General features: G+C 37.2%; 1 protein-coding gene across 2 annotated transcripts in view; it reads left to right on the top strand.

Annotated features, from left to right (window-relative positions):
- Window positions 1-17,500, top strand: part of LOC106784078 (disintegrin and metalloproteinase domain-containing protein 10-like) — a 129,281-nt gene that overhangs the window by 34,811 nt on the left and 76,970 nt on the right. The window contains exons 3-4 of one of the 2 annotated variants that reach the window (XM_014743197.1): window positions 1,075-1,231; window positions 10,437-10,558. In XM_014743197.1, coding sequence (XP_014598683.1) covers window positions 1,075-1,231; window positions 10,437-10,558 — 279 coding nt within the window. Of the gene's footprint in view, window positions 1-1,074; window positions 1,232-10,436; window positions 10,559-17,500 lie in introns of those variants that run through there. The other variant, XM_014743198.1, reaches the window with a different exon arrangement.

The following is a 17,500-nucleotide window of genomic DNA, read 5'->3' as shown; positions in this document are numbered from 1 at the left end:
CAATCTTATCCTAAGATCTTCAACACGCGATGGTAATTCTCTCTCTTTTTCTTTCCCAAAGGAACATTGTATTTGAAGCTCTTCCCATATTCTCTCTCTCTCTTTCTCTCTTACTCTTTTCTTTTCCTATTCTTATATACATACCTACATACAAATAGACGTTTTATAGGGAAAGAAGAAAAGTCGAAGAAGAGGGAAGGCTAGGAAGGTAACGTGTCTTATCTGTGACGTGGCAAGAACATGCACGGCTCTTGAGTGACTTTGAAAAATTGTCTGCGAAGTTCCGGAAAAAGGGAAGAGAGAGAGAGGGAAATAAGCTCCTTTGGTTGGTTCCTTCCACATCGAAAGATCTGACGTTGTAATAAAATTGTTATCAAGGCGATAACGCGTTTGGACCACCCGTAGGGTTGTGCTTCTGGCTTTTGGTACGTCGCCATCACAGCGCCAGCAGCACCACGTTGGAAGAGTCGTTACGCTTATGCCGGATTTGCATATGAAGATTGGCCTTCGCTCGTAATCGCAGCCACCATCGTCGTCGTTCTTCTACTTTCCTCTTCCTATACTCTTCCCACCGCTAAGGTTCGAAAATTTATCGGCTAATAAAAGTAAATTACGCCGACGACAGTTTGCATTTATATCTACGCTTTCAGATTCCTCGATATCGAGCCTCCACATCCTCCTCCTCCTCCTCCTCCTCCTCTTTCTTGCCAATCCATTATTCTGTTGCAACTTATTCCAAAATTTATCATCACATTTTCATAAATATTTGAATTTATTTTCAATCGAACATCTTGTAATGATGCAATTATTAATAGTCACCTAAATTTCGTACTTTCAGCCAGTATCACGAAAGACTCCTACATTAGACACTACAGTCCAGCTTGGTATGACACAAGCCTCCACCTCCTCCTCCTCCTCCTCCTCTTCCACCTCCTCTTTCTTGCCAATCCATTATTCTGTTGCAACTTATTCCAAAATTTATCATCACATTTTCATAAATATTTGAATTTATTTTCAATCGAACATCTTGTAATGATGCAATTATTAATAGTTACCTAAATTTCGTATTTTCAGCCAGTATCACGAGAGACTCCTACATTAGACACTACAGTCCAGCTTGGTACGACACAGCGGCACTGAGGGAACATCGAGCAAGAAGTCGTCGAGATACTTCAACTTCTAGTCGTCCGAAGGACTCTACGTTGAACCTACGTCTTCGTGCTCTTGACAGGTTCGTAAAACGTGTGTCCTCTCTGTGTTTTTCCGCACTCGTCTTTTCTATGCACATATACGTGTGTGTGTGTGTGTATGTACATGTATTGGTCAAATGAACGGTACGTCGTGATTCGACGTTCCTCGCACGTTTCGCGCGTCTTTCAAAAGTCTACCGTAAGATTTTTCGTCTCCCTTTAGGAGAAAACGTGACGATGCTCATCCAACCAAATTTCATGACATCAAAGCTGAATTTTTCTTTTCATACGACTTTTCCAATGGTATCCTTGTCAGCAAATTGAACCTTTCACTTGAAATAGAAAACAAAGAAATTAATATATATTCGACATAAATGTTAAAGTCGAAAAGAAAAGATAAATGATACGTGGTATATAACTTAACAGAACGAGATCAATTATGTGGCAATCAATTAAAATGACAGATATATGATTTAACAGTGATCGTAACGTTTATATAATAAATTGCTAAAATCTAACAAGAGTTATCATTTGAACTGTCAAACAACGAGTTGCCTATTACCAAAAATGGAATCGACAATATTTGGGAAATAGTTAAAAAATTTGTCAACGATTTATCAAACGAAAGATCGAATCTATATATGACTGACAGAATGCATAGCTTGTAGCGAATAATAACAGAGAAAGAGAGAGAGAGATAGAGAAAGAGAATGCGTTAAATATTGGTAACTGTAACGAAATCCGATGGACAATCGCAAGCATGAAAGTGTTCATCATGAACGAATAGCCTGGAGGTGTAACGAGTAACCGCGATATGAACGTTAATCCGTGCTAACACAGCCGTTTTGATCAACGTTTGACAAGGCATCGATAAGCTTCCGTCCTCTCGATCTGTCGCTATTGCTATCATCCCGACGGCCTTGCGAGACGAGCTGATTCGAACGCATCACATTGGGGAGAGTAGCGCGCAATATGTCGATAGAACTGCGTTTATGTTGTGTTGTGCCATTGACACGAAACCTATAAATCTCTACGTTACATTCGCGGAAATTGCATACACGTCACTTACGGACCAATGCTCCATGTCAGCGCCACGTATTCTGCTTCAGAGATTCACACATATGTTCACATTTTTGTCTCTATCTCCTAATTTAAGATAATTATTAATCACGTAATAGACAAAAATTATATATGTTTATACGTTCATAACTTTATAATGATTGTTGTTATCATTTCGTTTCTTTAACTACGACTCCAATTATAAAGAGACAAATTCTATGATAATACTTAGAATTAGTATAAGAAAAATCTTGTATAACACATCTAAAAGATAATCATCATAAATATCACTGTTTCGGTAAAAGAAGCATGAATGAAGGCACGAACAATGTTTTCTCCAGCAGCTATTCGTTTGCGGTCTTGAAGTTCTCCGTGTTGTTGGAATMCCTGCCACTACTTTCTTCATGGACAAGTTCCATAAGCATTACATCCGGGTTAACTTCCATGGCGTTCAACACTTCTTTCCCTAGAACATTACGGAAGTAACGTGAATTGTCTGGCGGTAGCAGGACTTTCAAACTGCTTCACTTCTTGACTCGGAAAAAGGCAACTAACAGCATTGCTCTTGTTCTTATTATTGAAGTTGAAATCTCGAAGTTTTTTCTACATCTACCAGGGATCTTTATTGTCCTTGACTAAACTTATAATTCAAATAATATCATTTATATTTAATCCTCTCGATATAAAATTTTTCTTTAAAATTGCATTATCTTTTACTTGAAATCAATAAATTCAAGTCATAACTATTATTATTTGTTATAGATGAATTATTTTGTTGACAATAAGAGTATTAAATATTTATCGATATCATTATTTATTATTATTTCTTTTCTTTAGGATTTCTATGCCGAAATAAATAGACCCATTTCTTAGGCTTTTCTCGTATTCTAATTTTCTCAGGAAATCACGATCGATAGAAAAGGAATTTCGAGGACGACCCTCAAGGCGACATTTCTCTTTTGTACATCGACCTAAGCAATCTGAATTCAGGAGGAAAGACGTCAACCTTCGAAGCCCTTTTTGCGTGAACGTGTGCGTGTGTGTACAAGTACAGTGCGAGATGTATAAATGAGGTCGAGCGAAGTCATCGAAGTCGAAATACGGTACCTTAGGGATAGAAAATAAAAGAAAAGAAAGAAAGAAAGAAAGAAGAAAAAAGATAAAGAAAACAAGAGAAAGAGAGAGAGAGAGAGAAAAGAGTTCTTTTCGAGTAGTAAATTATCATTGAAATACGAGAGGTGCCTTGGTGGGACACGTATTTTAAGTGGGAAAAGGGAAGAAAAATGTCGACCTTCGGCAGGAAAAAAAGCGTATAGCGTATGTATTGTGAGTGTCCTTCTTGTATCGATCCTTCAAAATGAATTGGTCTCACTCTTTCAAACGAATTACCACCGCGTATGTTAAGTTCGTTCGCGCGAATGTCAATCACGCCGCGTGACTCCCCATTCGAAAAGGGATGAGAGAGGGTACCTGACTCGGAAGGTAATTAATCGTGAAGCTTGCCACGAATTCGCTTCGATTGCGCTACCTCTCTTTCTCTCTCTCTCTCTCTCTCTCGTTTGCTCATTTTTTCTTTTTTTTTATTCCCTTTCATCGTCGCTCACTTTTCTATATTTTTTCTTTTAATAGATAAGCGTTATTAAAAAAAACCACAATGAATTTTTCATCCCCCTATTTTTTTGACAATCGAAAGATTTCTCTCTCCGATCCGTTCTCTGTTATTTATATTTATAGTTATAGAATTTTTTTCTTTTTTATAATATAACCAAATTTGGCTCGCGTCCACGTCGCGGTGCGACGAATTAAAACAGAATGTTATTTATTTTAATAACATTTCTGTTTTTAAAAAATACAACGACGCGAGGCGAGGCTAGGCGGGAACTACGAGTGATGATATTTTTTCAGTCTCGCCCTTTTTTTCTTTCATCTATCCCTTCTACTCTTTCTCTCTATCTCTCTCTAGCAAAATATTCGCACGAAATTGGCAACGTTCGAGACGTCGATGAACGGCTTTCGATTTGGTTGATATAAAAGACTAGATTCTAATACCTCGGGCCACTTCTCGTTATCGTTATTGCCGATAATGCGATTTAATTGGATCGCGCGCTAATGAGTTCCTTCCGATAATAATCGCTTGTTTTCTATCTCTCTTTCTCTTTCTATCCATCTACCTATCCTAGTTTCATTACTTTTTCTCATCGTAGACTTTCAAAGCAAACGATTCGCGATTATTACATCGAATTCTTCAATAACCATTTACGGATAGGAATTAATCCGAAAAATATATCCACGATAAATCCGAAGTAATTAGACGAGAGATTATTCTAGTCATTCAAGAACGGCCTAAGCGATTATCACGACGACTTAATGGGACGAGATATTTCAGAAGAGAGAGATTAATTTTTATTTCTCATTTTATTTTTATCCATTTATCTATCTATCTATCTATCTATCTATCTATCTCTCTGATCAATGAGAGACACGTCTACCATAGTGATCTATTGTTGGACCCTGGAGAGGCCTTGAAAATCAATTCAATTCGATTACGAAACCAAGGAGAAGAGCATGTGTCTGTGTGTATGTGTGTGCGTGCCTGTGTGTGTGTGTATATATTTGTACGTACAACGTATGCTTTGTATAAAATATAATTCACGAATATATTAGTATAAAATAAATTGAAAAAATTGATTGATAAAGAAAAGCTTTGTTAATTGTGCAAACAAACGATTTATTTTTTAAAAATTATGATCGATTAAAAGTACGATGGCAATTTGTTAAAGAACACGTCTAGATTCGTGTAGACTTTAGTTACCTCTTTCCTGACTGTATTACAAACCCTAAACGATGTTGTCGCGACCGTAAAGCATTACTCCTGCGGCTAATCTCATTTCACGACACCACGTTTTAACGTTCAAGTCCACTAATCGTATTCGCGAACATTAAAAAAGAAAGAAAGGAGACAGAAATAGGCCAATAAAAAGTGGGTGACGCACGAGAAATTCATTTCTCAAATTCACGCGAGAAAATCGATGAGATATATCAACGAAATCCCTTCGAAGATTTAAATCAGCGCCTTGAGGCTCGCTGGAAACGATCCAGGGGTGTGTGGGGGGGCAGTAATACTCTTGTCACTGAATCTTTCCGCTTTTTTCTTTTTCTTTTTTTTTGTTTTTTTTTTTTAACGAAAGAAAGTACATTTTCAGAAGGGAAATAGTCACGTACGTCTATAAAATCATATATCCAATGAATCGAATTTGTTTTTTCCTTAATTTAATATTTTTTTAACAAATGTGGCATGCAACTAGATTGCAATAAGATTCATGGAAAATAGAATTTAATCTATATAATTGTAAACAAAATTCTCAATAATTAATGGTTGATATTTCTTCATTAGAAATTGCATAAATTTCTTTATAGATACGAAAAAACTTTGCGCATATCGCTGTAAAAGGGTTAAAAGGTTTGATAAGACAAATAAGTTTGGGAACCTCTGATGTAAACTAACAAAAAGCAAAAAACAGGGAACAGAGAGAGAGAGAGAGAGAGAAAAAAGAGGGAACGTGAATAGTTTTATATAAAAAATAAAAAAAAAAAAGAGAATCCTATGTGGAGAAAAAATGACACTTTTTTTTTTCAAGCCGCTACTCGGATCCATTCATTTTCATTAAACCAATACTACGTTGGGTGTGAACAAAAAACAGCAAAGCAAAAAAAAAAGAAAAATAGAAAGGGGGTGGGTGGGGGTTGGGGTGGTGGATAATAAAAGAAAAAAGGAACGACACACAACCGATGTGTTTCAATCGTCGATGATGATTGTTCTCGATGACAAAATGTACGTACGTACGTATTCGTACATACTCTCTCTCTCTCTCTCTCTCTCTCTCTCTCTCTCTCTCTCTCTCTCTCTCTTGTAGATTTTCATCTCTCTTGTTCCATCGTTAGTTCGATTACACGCACGCACGCACGCACGCACGTACGCGCACTCATGCAAGTTCGCAACACGCACTCACGCACTCACGCACGCACGCTTTCGAATTTGTCTCGATGCTCTCGTCGAACGGGAATTGGATTTATGTGAACGAACACCGGAACGAGACGAGTGCGAATTTTTGTCGACGTTCACCGACAGACGAGAGATTCGATGTTCTTTTTCGACGAGACAGAAAGAGAGATGGGGGGGTGGAAGGGAAAAAAATATAATAGGGAGGGGTAAAAAGGATAAGGGATGGAACGGGAAAAGTGAAATTCGTCGTTCATTCATTCATTCGTTCGTTCGTTCGTTCATTTTATAGACATCGTTCGAGTGAACAAATTTATCGAGTCGGCATGATCGACTTTAACGAAATGAAAAGAAAAGAAAAAGAAAAGGCAAAGAGAGACAGAAAGAGAATAAGAACGTAAAGCCTTTAAATTCCCTCGTGGGGAGACTTAACGAAAGAAGAAGAAGGAATAAAATAAGAGGAAAAATAAGACTTAACACCTAACATGTCCAGACGCCACTTGTCCGATGAAGACGCAGTACCCCTAATAAAGAATCGTGTCGGCGTAACGAACAATTAGCGAAGAAGCAGACGGCTCTGAAGGGAGTTTCCTCGGCCACATTCGACGCTTCAACGTCGGAAGAAAATCGATATCCTCCTGAGAGAGGACTAACCAAGAAAAACGGACATTAACTCCCTTCCCTTTAGACTCCAATACTCCTACCAACCTTTACCTTACACTCACGCACCAACACACGAGTTTCTTTCTTTCTCTTTCCCTATCCCTTTTCTTCATCTCTCCTTTATTCGTCAAAATCCTTCTCTTGTAAGTATTCACTTTGGAACCCTTCGTAGCCATTAGAAATGACTACTTTCAATCCCCGAAAGTAACCCTTTCATTTTACGCGCAGACAGTAAAGTTCAGTTAACTAGAATGTTGAAATATTTCCAAAACCACTCTTTTTTTATCCTTCAAATATAACAAACTAAATATATCCGAAATGACTCTAGCTTTATAAATGTATAATCAAATTCTTTTTATAAACTTTCCCCCTTTAAAACGTCTAGTTGTTTTTGGATAAAACCTAGACTTGTCACGATTTAACTAAATTGTACAGTTTGACACGCGGGCATATGTATAAATAAAATAATGGTATAAACAGAAGAGGGAAAGAGAGAAAAACATATTGGAATCAAGTCTCGCATCTCACATTTCTTTCGGTCGACGTTGACGTTAACAAGGCGTAGAAAAAATTGATATGAAGTAGCGTTGTCCGATACAAAAGGGAGATTAAAGTGAGATTAAATCGAATATGAGAGCAAGAGAGGATACTGAAAGAGCTTTCTCTTCTCGGTACTTGTTCCGTCTATCCAACTCAAACAAGATAACTCTACATTGTTATCCCCCTGGATTAAATATTTATTCGTTCGTCAAGCGTAATTACAAAGTATTGGGGAAAGAAAGATGGCTTATGAATAAAGGGAGTAACAAAAAATCTCTAGTGTAACGAAATTTAAATAATTTTCTACGATTAATGAGTATTTTCTTTCTATCTGAGAGACAATCGTGCAGATAAATATCAGCTTAATGTGATATCGAATGAGATAAAAAAAAAAAAACAAATATAAATCTAAATGTAACAATGATGATGATGATAATAATAGTAATAATAATAATCATAATAATAAACCCCTTACACATAGGCCTAGAGTATAATAATAATAATAAAAATGCTACAATAGAACAAACCCCAAATAATACTCCACTTGGCTTAGGGTTGTTGCGAGTATCGTTTTATCGGTTTTAATAAAACCGAGATCATCATTTTTTGTTCAGAAAAGTCAAATAATAACGATAATAGAAGATAGCGATGATTGGAACTTCTAGGATATTCAGAAAAGTATTAAACACTGAACAATGGTATCTCTCTCATAAACCATAATAGATCTACGTGCTTGCATACTTGGTAGAATCGGTTAAATACTTACTAATATTCTTGTGGGAATGTACCAGACTGGAAATCTACCGAATCAAAGATCTTGCGGAACCCGGATGATAATGATAATAAATGTAATAATAATAATAAAATAATAATAATAATAATAATAATAATATTAATAATATAATATTAATAATAATAGCAATGCGAAACCCGCGAATCCATCATCGAGCTCGTAATTACATAGCGATTCTGCGGTAATTAATTGCGAGTAGTAGTGTCATGGCTGCGGGCGACTTCGACATCGCCTACGGGAAAGTCCGTGTACTTCCTAATTAACGAGACGATATTTTCTGTGGATGTACGTAGCTATATTTTTGGTATACATACAACGACGACAGTTTCAGTTTCTCAAAATTTAATATGAAAATCATCTACGTGATTATTTCTCATTTTCGTTAGTTTGACTAATACAAATCCTTTCCGCTTGCAGATATTTGATATAGCAATTTAATACGGTATATATAATTTTAAGTAATTTAATATTTATTTATAAAGAGTAATCACACAAATAAAATTTCGAAAGGAATTCGATTAATTTTTGGTCGATCTTACAAACAAAAAAAGAAAACTATACCGATATTGATGCAATGAATTTAATTGCTGCTACACGTAATACATTGTCTTTATAAAAAGTTTAATATCCTCTTTTTATACGAGTCACTTTTCTACGAAACCTTCTCATACATAGCTGACATTTCCAAAGAGGTCATTTTTTACCGTCTCTCCATAGTCAACAATACAGGGTGTTTTTCTTCCCTCCCCGGAGGGAACACCCATCCACCACTACGAAACGTGCATATTGTTGCTTGAATTTAGTAATCAAACGAAAATTAGTTTCTCCAATTTTGAGTAGGCCGTTAATTAGTTTAATGATTGTTTAATTTTAATGAGATTTTAAAAAAATAATATGAGAAAATGTAGAAAAATATGTAGGGATTACGTAAAAATGTGAATAGTGTTTCTCGTTAAGATTGTAGAGAACGAGTAGTTTAGTCAGATATGAAATGCAGGAAACATAGAGATTCCGTGCTCGTACGATGAATGGAAACGAGAATGTGTATCTCGTGCGTGGCAGTAATTTGATGAGAAGGGAAGCCGCCGAACCAAAGCCAGCCCTTTCACCGACAATTAACCGAAAACATCGTTCATACGGCCTAGCCCGAGGTCATTACCGATAATTTCATTACGCGTCTACTAGTTTCGACATAGGCAACGCATAGAAGTACAGGTAGAGAGAAAGAGAAATAGTGAGAAAGATAGAGAAGGACAAACAGTCAATAATTGATTCAACATCGTCCCAGTCATCTTTACTAATTCCCGAATATAATGAAAATTATAATGATAATAATGACTAGAATTTTGCAATAAGGCATGCATTTGCCTTTAATAAAAAGCTTTTCTCCATCTCTTCTCTTTAATTTTGTCTCTATCTTTCTCGGTTTTTTTTTCTGTCAAGTTAACGACAGAAAAAAGTACAATGAATTTTCCGTTCCTGAAGATGGAAAAATCTTTAATGAGGGAATATTTAATTAGCTAGTAAATGTTGGACGAAATATAATATGTAATACGCTTGGTTGAATATTTATTTAAAATAAGTTGTCATCGTTGGATGAAAAAATAATGCTTAACAGTGTGTTCCCTTTCACAAATAGATGTATATCTTCTTCTATATGTATATACGTATATATCTGTGGGTATTTCGAGTGAACGATATCGCATTAATTATGTTGCTAGCATAGTGATACGCTCGTGCGGCTGCCCGCACGGTTCATAGATAGTCGGATTACAGGGTCGCCAATATTGATTAATTGACTATCTCTTCGTCTTCGTACTTCCTTTATGTTACCTATGAGTTATCTATCTTCCTATACTATGACCCACCCGCTTTTCTTTCTTGATCTAATAACATGTCTTACAAATGATTACTTAATAATGTTTATTATCAATTAACGCGGAAGATTACAAAATTGTAATTCCAGTAAAATATATAGGCAAATCAATAACGCGTGTCGTTTGCTGATTTTCATTCGTCAAAAATTATTAAATATAATATTAGATAAAGTGCACTCTGTGTGTGTAAAATTTCTACCAAAATGAAAATAAAATTCTAAAATAGAAAAAATATTATGTTATAAGAAAAATAAGCGCTCCATCATAACTGTTTTTCGGTCCGAATATATTTCTTATGTTTATTTTTATTTCAGAGAGTTTAAGATGAGACTCGTAAGAGACACCAGCCTCTTCCACGAAGATACAATTTTCGAAGGATCGAACGACCGAAATATTGCCTTCGATCCTTCCCACGTATACAGCGGCACGTTGGAGGGTAAGTGAACGTAAATATATATATACGTATATTCATGCATAGACACACACGCACAACAATATTCTTGATCCTACTCAATAACCTTTGTTTAACAATTTTACGATGCGGATTCAATAGTTTATGGGAAAGCGTTATAATAATTCCACGCGATTACGATCGATAAAGTTTCCCATCGTATAGGAAAAAGAAAGAGAGAGAGAGAGAGAGAGAGAGAGAGAAAGAGAAAGAGAAACAGCGCAATGAAGAAAAGTTCATCGATTATCTGTAGGATACACAATGCACGTTGGTATCGAATTTTCATAAGGTACTCGTTTATAGGCTCATTAAAATCCTACGCTCCAGAGAAGATACACGCTCGGATAAAATTCAAAATTTCTATTGCGAGCCGCCGGTGTTTCGTTTCTCTGAATAATGAAATAGAAATAGAAAAAAAAAAAAAGAAAAAACCCCAAGCAAAAAGCAAAAAAAAAAGAGAAAACAAAAAGGAATAGAAAAGGGCTAGAGTAAAAAATTCAAATGCAAACAAATCGATTTCACGTGGGATCAGAGGAACGCGAAGAGAACGAAAGGCAAGTGAAGTGAAAGAGTTTGCCGATATTAAGTCACGGGTTAACCGTTCACCACCCAACCCCCCCTGCCCCCCTCCCCATCATCCCCCGTTGGTAAACGCGCATGCTCGCGTACATTAAACCGCAAAGGCACAAAGAACGTCTCTCCATCTCCTAACGGAAATACGATCAAAGGAAAACCCTTAGGTTTTCTTGCCCTTTTTACCACTCCCTATAGCACTAGATAGGTAAACTCGACCTTTCCCCGTTATACTTTCCTTCGATTCCTTGTTTCTTCGTTTCTCAAGATTTTTCTGACCTCCGAGTACACACCGTTCCCTTCTTTATATTTGTTACCATCGTCCCTTACTATTTCTCAGTATCGATACACGCTGGTGCTCGTACAGGGACCAACTGGGGGTTATTGGATGGTTTCCAATATGCCGGCGTTGCTATGCTCGACCACCACCGACGACCACTTTATGCCGGAGATCGCTATAACTCGTACATTTTTTACGGCACACTGAGTGGTATCGAGAGCCAAAAATGGTTGGACGAGGACGAGGACGGCGACGGCGACGACGACGACGGCGACAGTCGGCGAAAGGAAACCAACCACCACTAGTTTTTTTTTGTTGGCTATGGCCCTTCGATCCGAAACCAAACTTTATCTGTTCGATTTTGGCTCGGATCTGAGCTATATTACATGAAAACGAAACGAGATTAGTGGAATGGCAAATGACACAATCATAATGTGTTTCGACGAAACATTCATTTTCTTTTTTATTAATCGATAGAAAAGTCGTCGACGAAATTTCCGAACGAAGGAATAACGAAAAAGAGAGAGGAGATAAATTTTCAGTAATAAAAAAACCGATACGTGGTCAGATCGTCAGAAAATTATCGATACGCGCAAGAATTCTTTGAATTCGTCGTATTTTTGGTACGGCTTCATCACCCTTATGGAAAGACAAAACGATGAGTTGTTATTTTCTTTTTTTTCCCCCCATTTTTCCTCTGTTTGCTTTGCTTATTTTTACTTATTCAGAAATAACTATTCGGGTTCGTTCCGAAAACGAAAAATAATGAAAAGATAGATAGATAGAAAACTATGTGGTAGCGATTTCTTCAGTGGTACGAATCAATACTCGAACGAACACCGCGAAAAGAAATTGAAACGATAAATGTGAATTTTGCGGATGAAATATAATTAAATATTTTCTCGTCAATGTTTGTGATTATCTCGTGACCAGATTATCTCGGACACATTATAATTCAATCTTCTGTATAATTTATCATTTTCCCTTTGTCAAAATAATAAAGAAACATAAATTCAGTTCACGCGAATTCTTGGAAAAGAGATACCAGAAGTAGAAATTGTCAAGTAGTTATGTTCAATACGTGATCAGACCAGGGAATATACGTTCAGATACCAAAGTAGACGAAAACGTAAAGATATTTCGTAAAACCCATAGGGAACGATTTAGACTTTGCGTCCATTTCTTCCAGACAGTGTTGTACAAATCGAGAAAAAAACATTTCCAAAGTTGGCTTGTACTTTGTAAAACTCTTACGAGTAGTACGTGCTTACGTGCGTGCCTGCGTGCGTGGATCTCCACAATTGATTATGCGCAAAAGTCGACGGGAAAGTAGTTTTCTTCTTCTTCTTCTTCTTTACGTACCACGTATATAGAAAGAAAGAAAGAAAGGAAAAGAAGGAACATACGAGAATCGACATGAAATTCAATGAATCGAGTTTTGTGGCACGAGAAGTAAGTTTCGTCAGGGAACACGAAAAAGCTCGCAAAAATGTGACTCGATCGTGGATGGAAGAAAATAAGAAAAGGAATGAATTGGGTATGAAAGAGAGAGAGAGAGAGAGAGAGAGAATGAAGGATATGGAATGAGGATTAGAAAGGAAAGAAAAATCCAAAATCTCCCAGGAGTATAACACATTATCATAGGAAACATCGTGACAAGGTATAAAAAAAATAAAACGAACACGAATGTCCCGGTGGTACTCGCTTAATGTGACTTCCCTTCGTCCCCTTCACCCCTTAAAGTACCACCCTATTCACTTGCATGCTTGTTCTTTTTCTCTTGTTCTTCCGTATAGATACATCGGCGCGTTTTCAAAGAGGAAAATTGTCGGCAATGGGATGACAATCATTCTTTCCGAATACTTGTATATTCCTTTGAACTAGAACACGTCGAGACGCATTTAAATTTTCCTTTGATTTTTGTTGTCATCGGTATCGTTGGTTAAGCTATTCCACAAAGGTAACTACTACTACTATTACTACTACTATGATAGGAAGTAAAGAAAGACAAAAACAATATCGTACTGAAAACGTCGTTTTCATTTAGCCCATTCCAGTCTTCTTTACCTTTGTTCACGATCTAACGAAGACGACGATATCAGCTAAGATATTTTCTACGTCTTCTTCTTCTTCTTTTTCTTCTTCTTCTTCTTCTATTACTACTTGGAACGGTTTATCAGGATTTTAGCCTCGTTCCGAAACTGGATCATCGATATCTAGGAACGATATCGAAAGAGAATCGACCAAAGTATTATACTAGTCAATGTTCTTCTTTCTTCCTCTATCTCATCCTTCGACGACAAAGGGAAAACCATTTCGTTTCCATCTTTTAACAGAGGAATAATCGGAGTGCTATAAGAAGAAGGAGTAGGATAAGGAGGAAGAAGAAGAAGAAGAAGAGAGTAGTACTATACGAAAACGATAGTAGGTAGCTACATAAAACGAGCGTATCTCAAACGAACCACGAATTTTCTTCCTTTGGCCAAATCGTGGATCGGAACGATAAACTCCAAAGTAACGAGACCTAGACGATATTTTGTTTTTTTCTCTTTTTTTTACTCGCGAATAAGTACACGAATCAGTAACTCTCTCTCTCTTTCTCTCTCGTTCTCTCTTTCCCTCTTTGAAGTTAGATCCAAACAGCTACTTTGCAATCACCTTTCGTCCTCGAAGCTCACCGGAGCCCAATTTTAATCATCTAAAAGATGTGGAAGGAAGGAAGGAAGGAAGAAAAGAAGGGACGGACTGGAACGTCACTTACGAGGAATTGCAATTTTCTCTAAAGATCCCTGACGCGAAAAATGGGGGGGAAGAGAGAGAGAGAGAGAGAGAGAAAGAAGGGAGCTCTTGAAAGAGGGAGAGAAAAAAGACAGACAGACAGACAGATAGACAGACAGACGAAACGGTTTCTCGACTCGCAGCAAGTCAAGACTGACGGCCGAGATTTTCGCGCCGGGTCGTTTGTCGAAACCAATTTCCATCCCCCATGTTTTTTTTTGTTCCCCTCTCATCTATTTTCCCATGCGTAAACTTTATACAAATAATCGAACAATACTATATTTTTTTTTTAACAACGACGAAAGAAAGTAACACAATGTTACTGTTAATAAAATAGAAAGGGTTTACTGCGAACCTTCCTATTTTTTTTTTGTTTTGTTTTGTTTTTATATTAGGTTCGAATAACGTAGAAACGAAGGGAGAGAGGAGTAAATGTGAGCGCGTGTAAAATCTCACGAATAAATCCGTCGGTATCGCTTTCCACGGGACACCTTGTTACAAACGCTCTGACCTAATTACTTCGCTCTCCTGTCTCCATTTCCCTTCACCTCTCTCCCCCCTCCCCCCCCCCTCCTTGATACCATATAGTATATACTATCTCATTTCACGTTAAAAGAGGCAAAGAGAATGGCATAGCACGAATTTTGCTCGCGGATCGACTGCTCGAGCTGATGGCATATAAAGTACAATAGGTGAGAAACGAACGAACGAACGAACGAACGTAGTAGACGGAGAGACATTTCGCGAGATTTCATATTTCGACACGGTATATTTCGTACGAAAAGTTAAATCGTCGGAGCACGTTGTAGTAGTTACGAAATATTGTTTATTTCTTGTTTTAATATTTCTTTTTCTTTTTTACTCTTTAATGTTTTTTTAGATTTTCGTTAAAGAACGACGCGTAAGAGGGCAGAACACAACGAGTTTCCTTTTCGTTTCTTTTTTTTCTTTTCTTTTTTTTTTTCAGACGCGACAATTTTAATGGAAAATACTCGAGATAAGAATATGGTGATTTTCCTTTTCTTTTTTATTTTTCTTGTTTTTCCCGTCCCCGTTTAAAAAGTTCGCTACAAAATTCTTTGCGATCGATAGTCCGATTATATCCGCGTTCGATTACGATCAATTGTAAAAATCACATTTTAAAAGCTAACGAAAAAAAAAAAAAAGAAAAGAATTGTCAATTGAACCCAAATTTAAACGTTTCCCCATCGTGTTTTGATACGCACTCGAAATTCGTTCCGTCCTTTTTCCAATATGAATTTTACAATATATTGTATACTAAAACGCGTACGCGTTGGCCTTTTTACGGAACGCAACAAATATAAAATATCTCCTCCTCTGGAGTATTAAAAGTTTCGTTATACAACCACCGATTTGTCCCTGTATAAATAGCAAACTACCTATACACAAATGTACACTTACGCGGGTGTGCGGCATTTAAAAATAAATCGTGCAAATATTAGTGACACCAGACGAACGCGAGCCGTCGCTATTGTAAAATATTATATTCTTACCAAGCTGCAGTTGGAAAATCGACGAGCGAACATATTTTGCGTAAAGGGCCAACGGATCCGGTTCGCGTATATAAAGAGAACAAGGGAAATTCATGCGTTTTTCGCTTTAATAACTCCGAATCAACGTTTTTACAGAGAGACCGATTACGAATTTTTCGCCGGAAAGTTTTCCTCCTACAAATCGGGAAACATTTAATTCATATGGAAAGAAGAGAGAGAGAGAGAGAGAGAGANCTCCGAATCAACGTTTTTACAGAGAGACCGATTACGAATTTTTCGCCGGAAAGTTTTCCTCCTACAAATCGGGAAACATTTAATTCATATGGAAAAGAGAGAGAGAGAGAGAAAGAGAGAGAGAGAGAGAGAGAGAGAGAGAGAGAGAGATACGTTTGTTGTATGTATAATTCCGAGAATCATAAAAATAAATATAACAATAATAATAATAATAATAATAATAATAATAATAATAATAATCATCGAGGCATAGAGAAATTCAGCGCGTATTTATTCGCGGAATAAGCCGATCCGATTTTACTTTACGAAATTATTGCACCGAAATAATTGCAAACTGTCGAGGTAAAAAAAAACAAGTGAAAAGCGAGAAGGACAGAGGAAAAAGTAAAAGAGAAAGAGAAAGAAAGAGAACGTCTTGTGACAAAAACCAACTTCTCCAATTAGCGACGAAGGGTAGAAATGGAGGAGACGCGATGGAAGAAGAGAGTCCTGTATAACAACATCGATGAGATTACAATGGTTCTTAAAAGAAAGAGATGAAATGAAAAAGAAAGAAAGAAAGAAAGAAAGAAAGAAAGAAAGATGAAAAGTATAGAAGAGAAAGAGAGATGGAAAAAGAGACTGTTGCCTTTGAGAGGGTCGCTCGTCTCTTTCGTTATGAATGAATCCAGCAATGAGTTGGCACTGCACCAGAGGATTTCCAGGTGGTCGCGAAATTAAGCTCGGCCTCGTTCACCCCCTCAGTTCACCTCATTCTATTCCACAGCCCGTAAACCCTCTTTCCCTCCCCACCCCGCTCTTTCCCTCTGCTATCTAGCTATAGACTACGAAAGCCGAGGCTGGCTGCCTGCAATCTATGCCTCGGTGAATTTACTGGCCCCTACTGCAATGACACCGAGCAACCTGCGGACTCACCTCCTCCCTCTCTATTTCTCTTGCTCCCTAGGCACCACCATTACCGTTCCGACCACCAACCGGTAGCCTTTTAGCCTCGCCAATGTCACTAGGGATTTCACTAGACCGTTTCTCCGCGGATATATAATTTGTCGAAGCTCTGCCAAACTCGTCTACTGCCGTCATGGTCTATTGAATTGGACTTTTCCTCCCTCTCTCTCTCTATCTCTCTGCTTCTCTTGCAAAATACACACCGATAGATCGATATATTTAGTACCTCTTTACAAAATTTCTTATTTTTTTAGTATGAAGTAATCACACACGAGGGATTTTTATATTTGTTAATTGTTACACGTAATAAAACGATTAAAAAATTCTACGCGTGTAAAAGAGTATAAACGAGAGATATACACGATTATTATTGTTATTAAGAGAAAACTTTCTCTTTCCCCCCCTCCCCGAATAATAATCGATTTTCGATTGGTGTCTATTTAGAGTAACTTTGTTCACGGTTACGACTTGACACGTATTACCCAACGTTCGCATGGGTTTTCGATACGAACGAGAGAAGATCGATAAATTGTCCAACGGAGAAATGAAGGAGGAAACGGGGAAGATGGGGTAAAGGGATTGGAGAGAGAGAGAGAGAGAGAG

Source organism: Polistes canadensis, unplaced genomic scaffold, assembly GCF_001313835.1.
Source record: "Polistes canadensis isolate GaletaPanama2010 unplaced genomic scaffold, ASM131383v1 scaffold_30, whole genome shotgun sequence".
Lineage (NCBI taxonomy): Eukaryota > Metazoa > Arthropoda > Insecta > Hymenoptera > Vespidae > Polistes > Polistes canadensis.
Note: the sequence above shows the minus strand (reverse complement) of the source record. Positions and strands in the feature narration are given on the sequence as shown.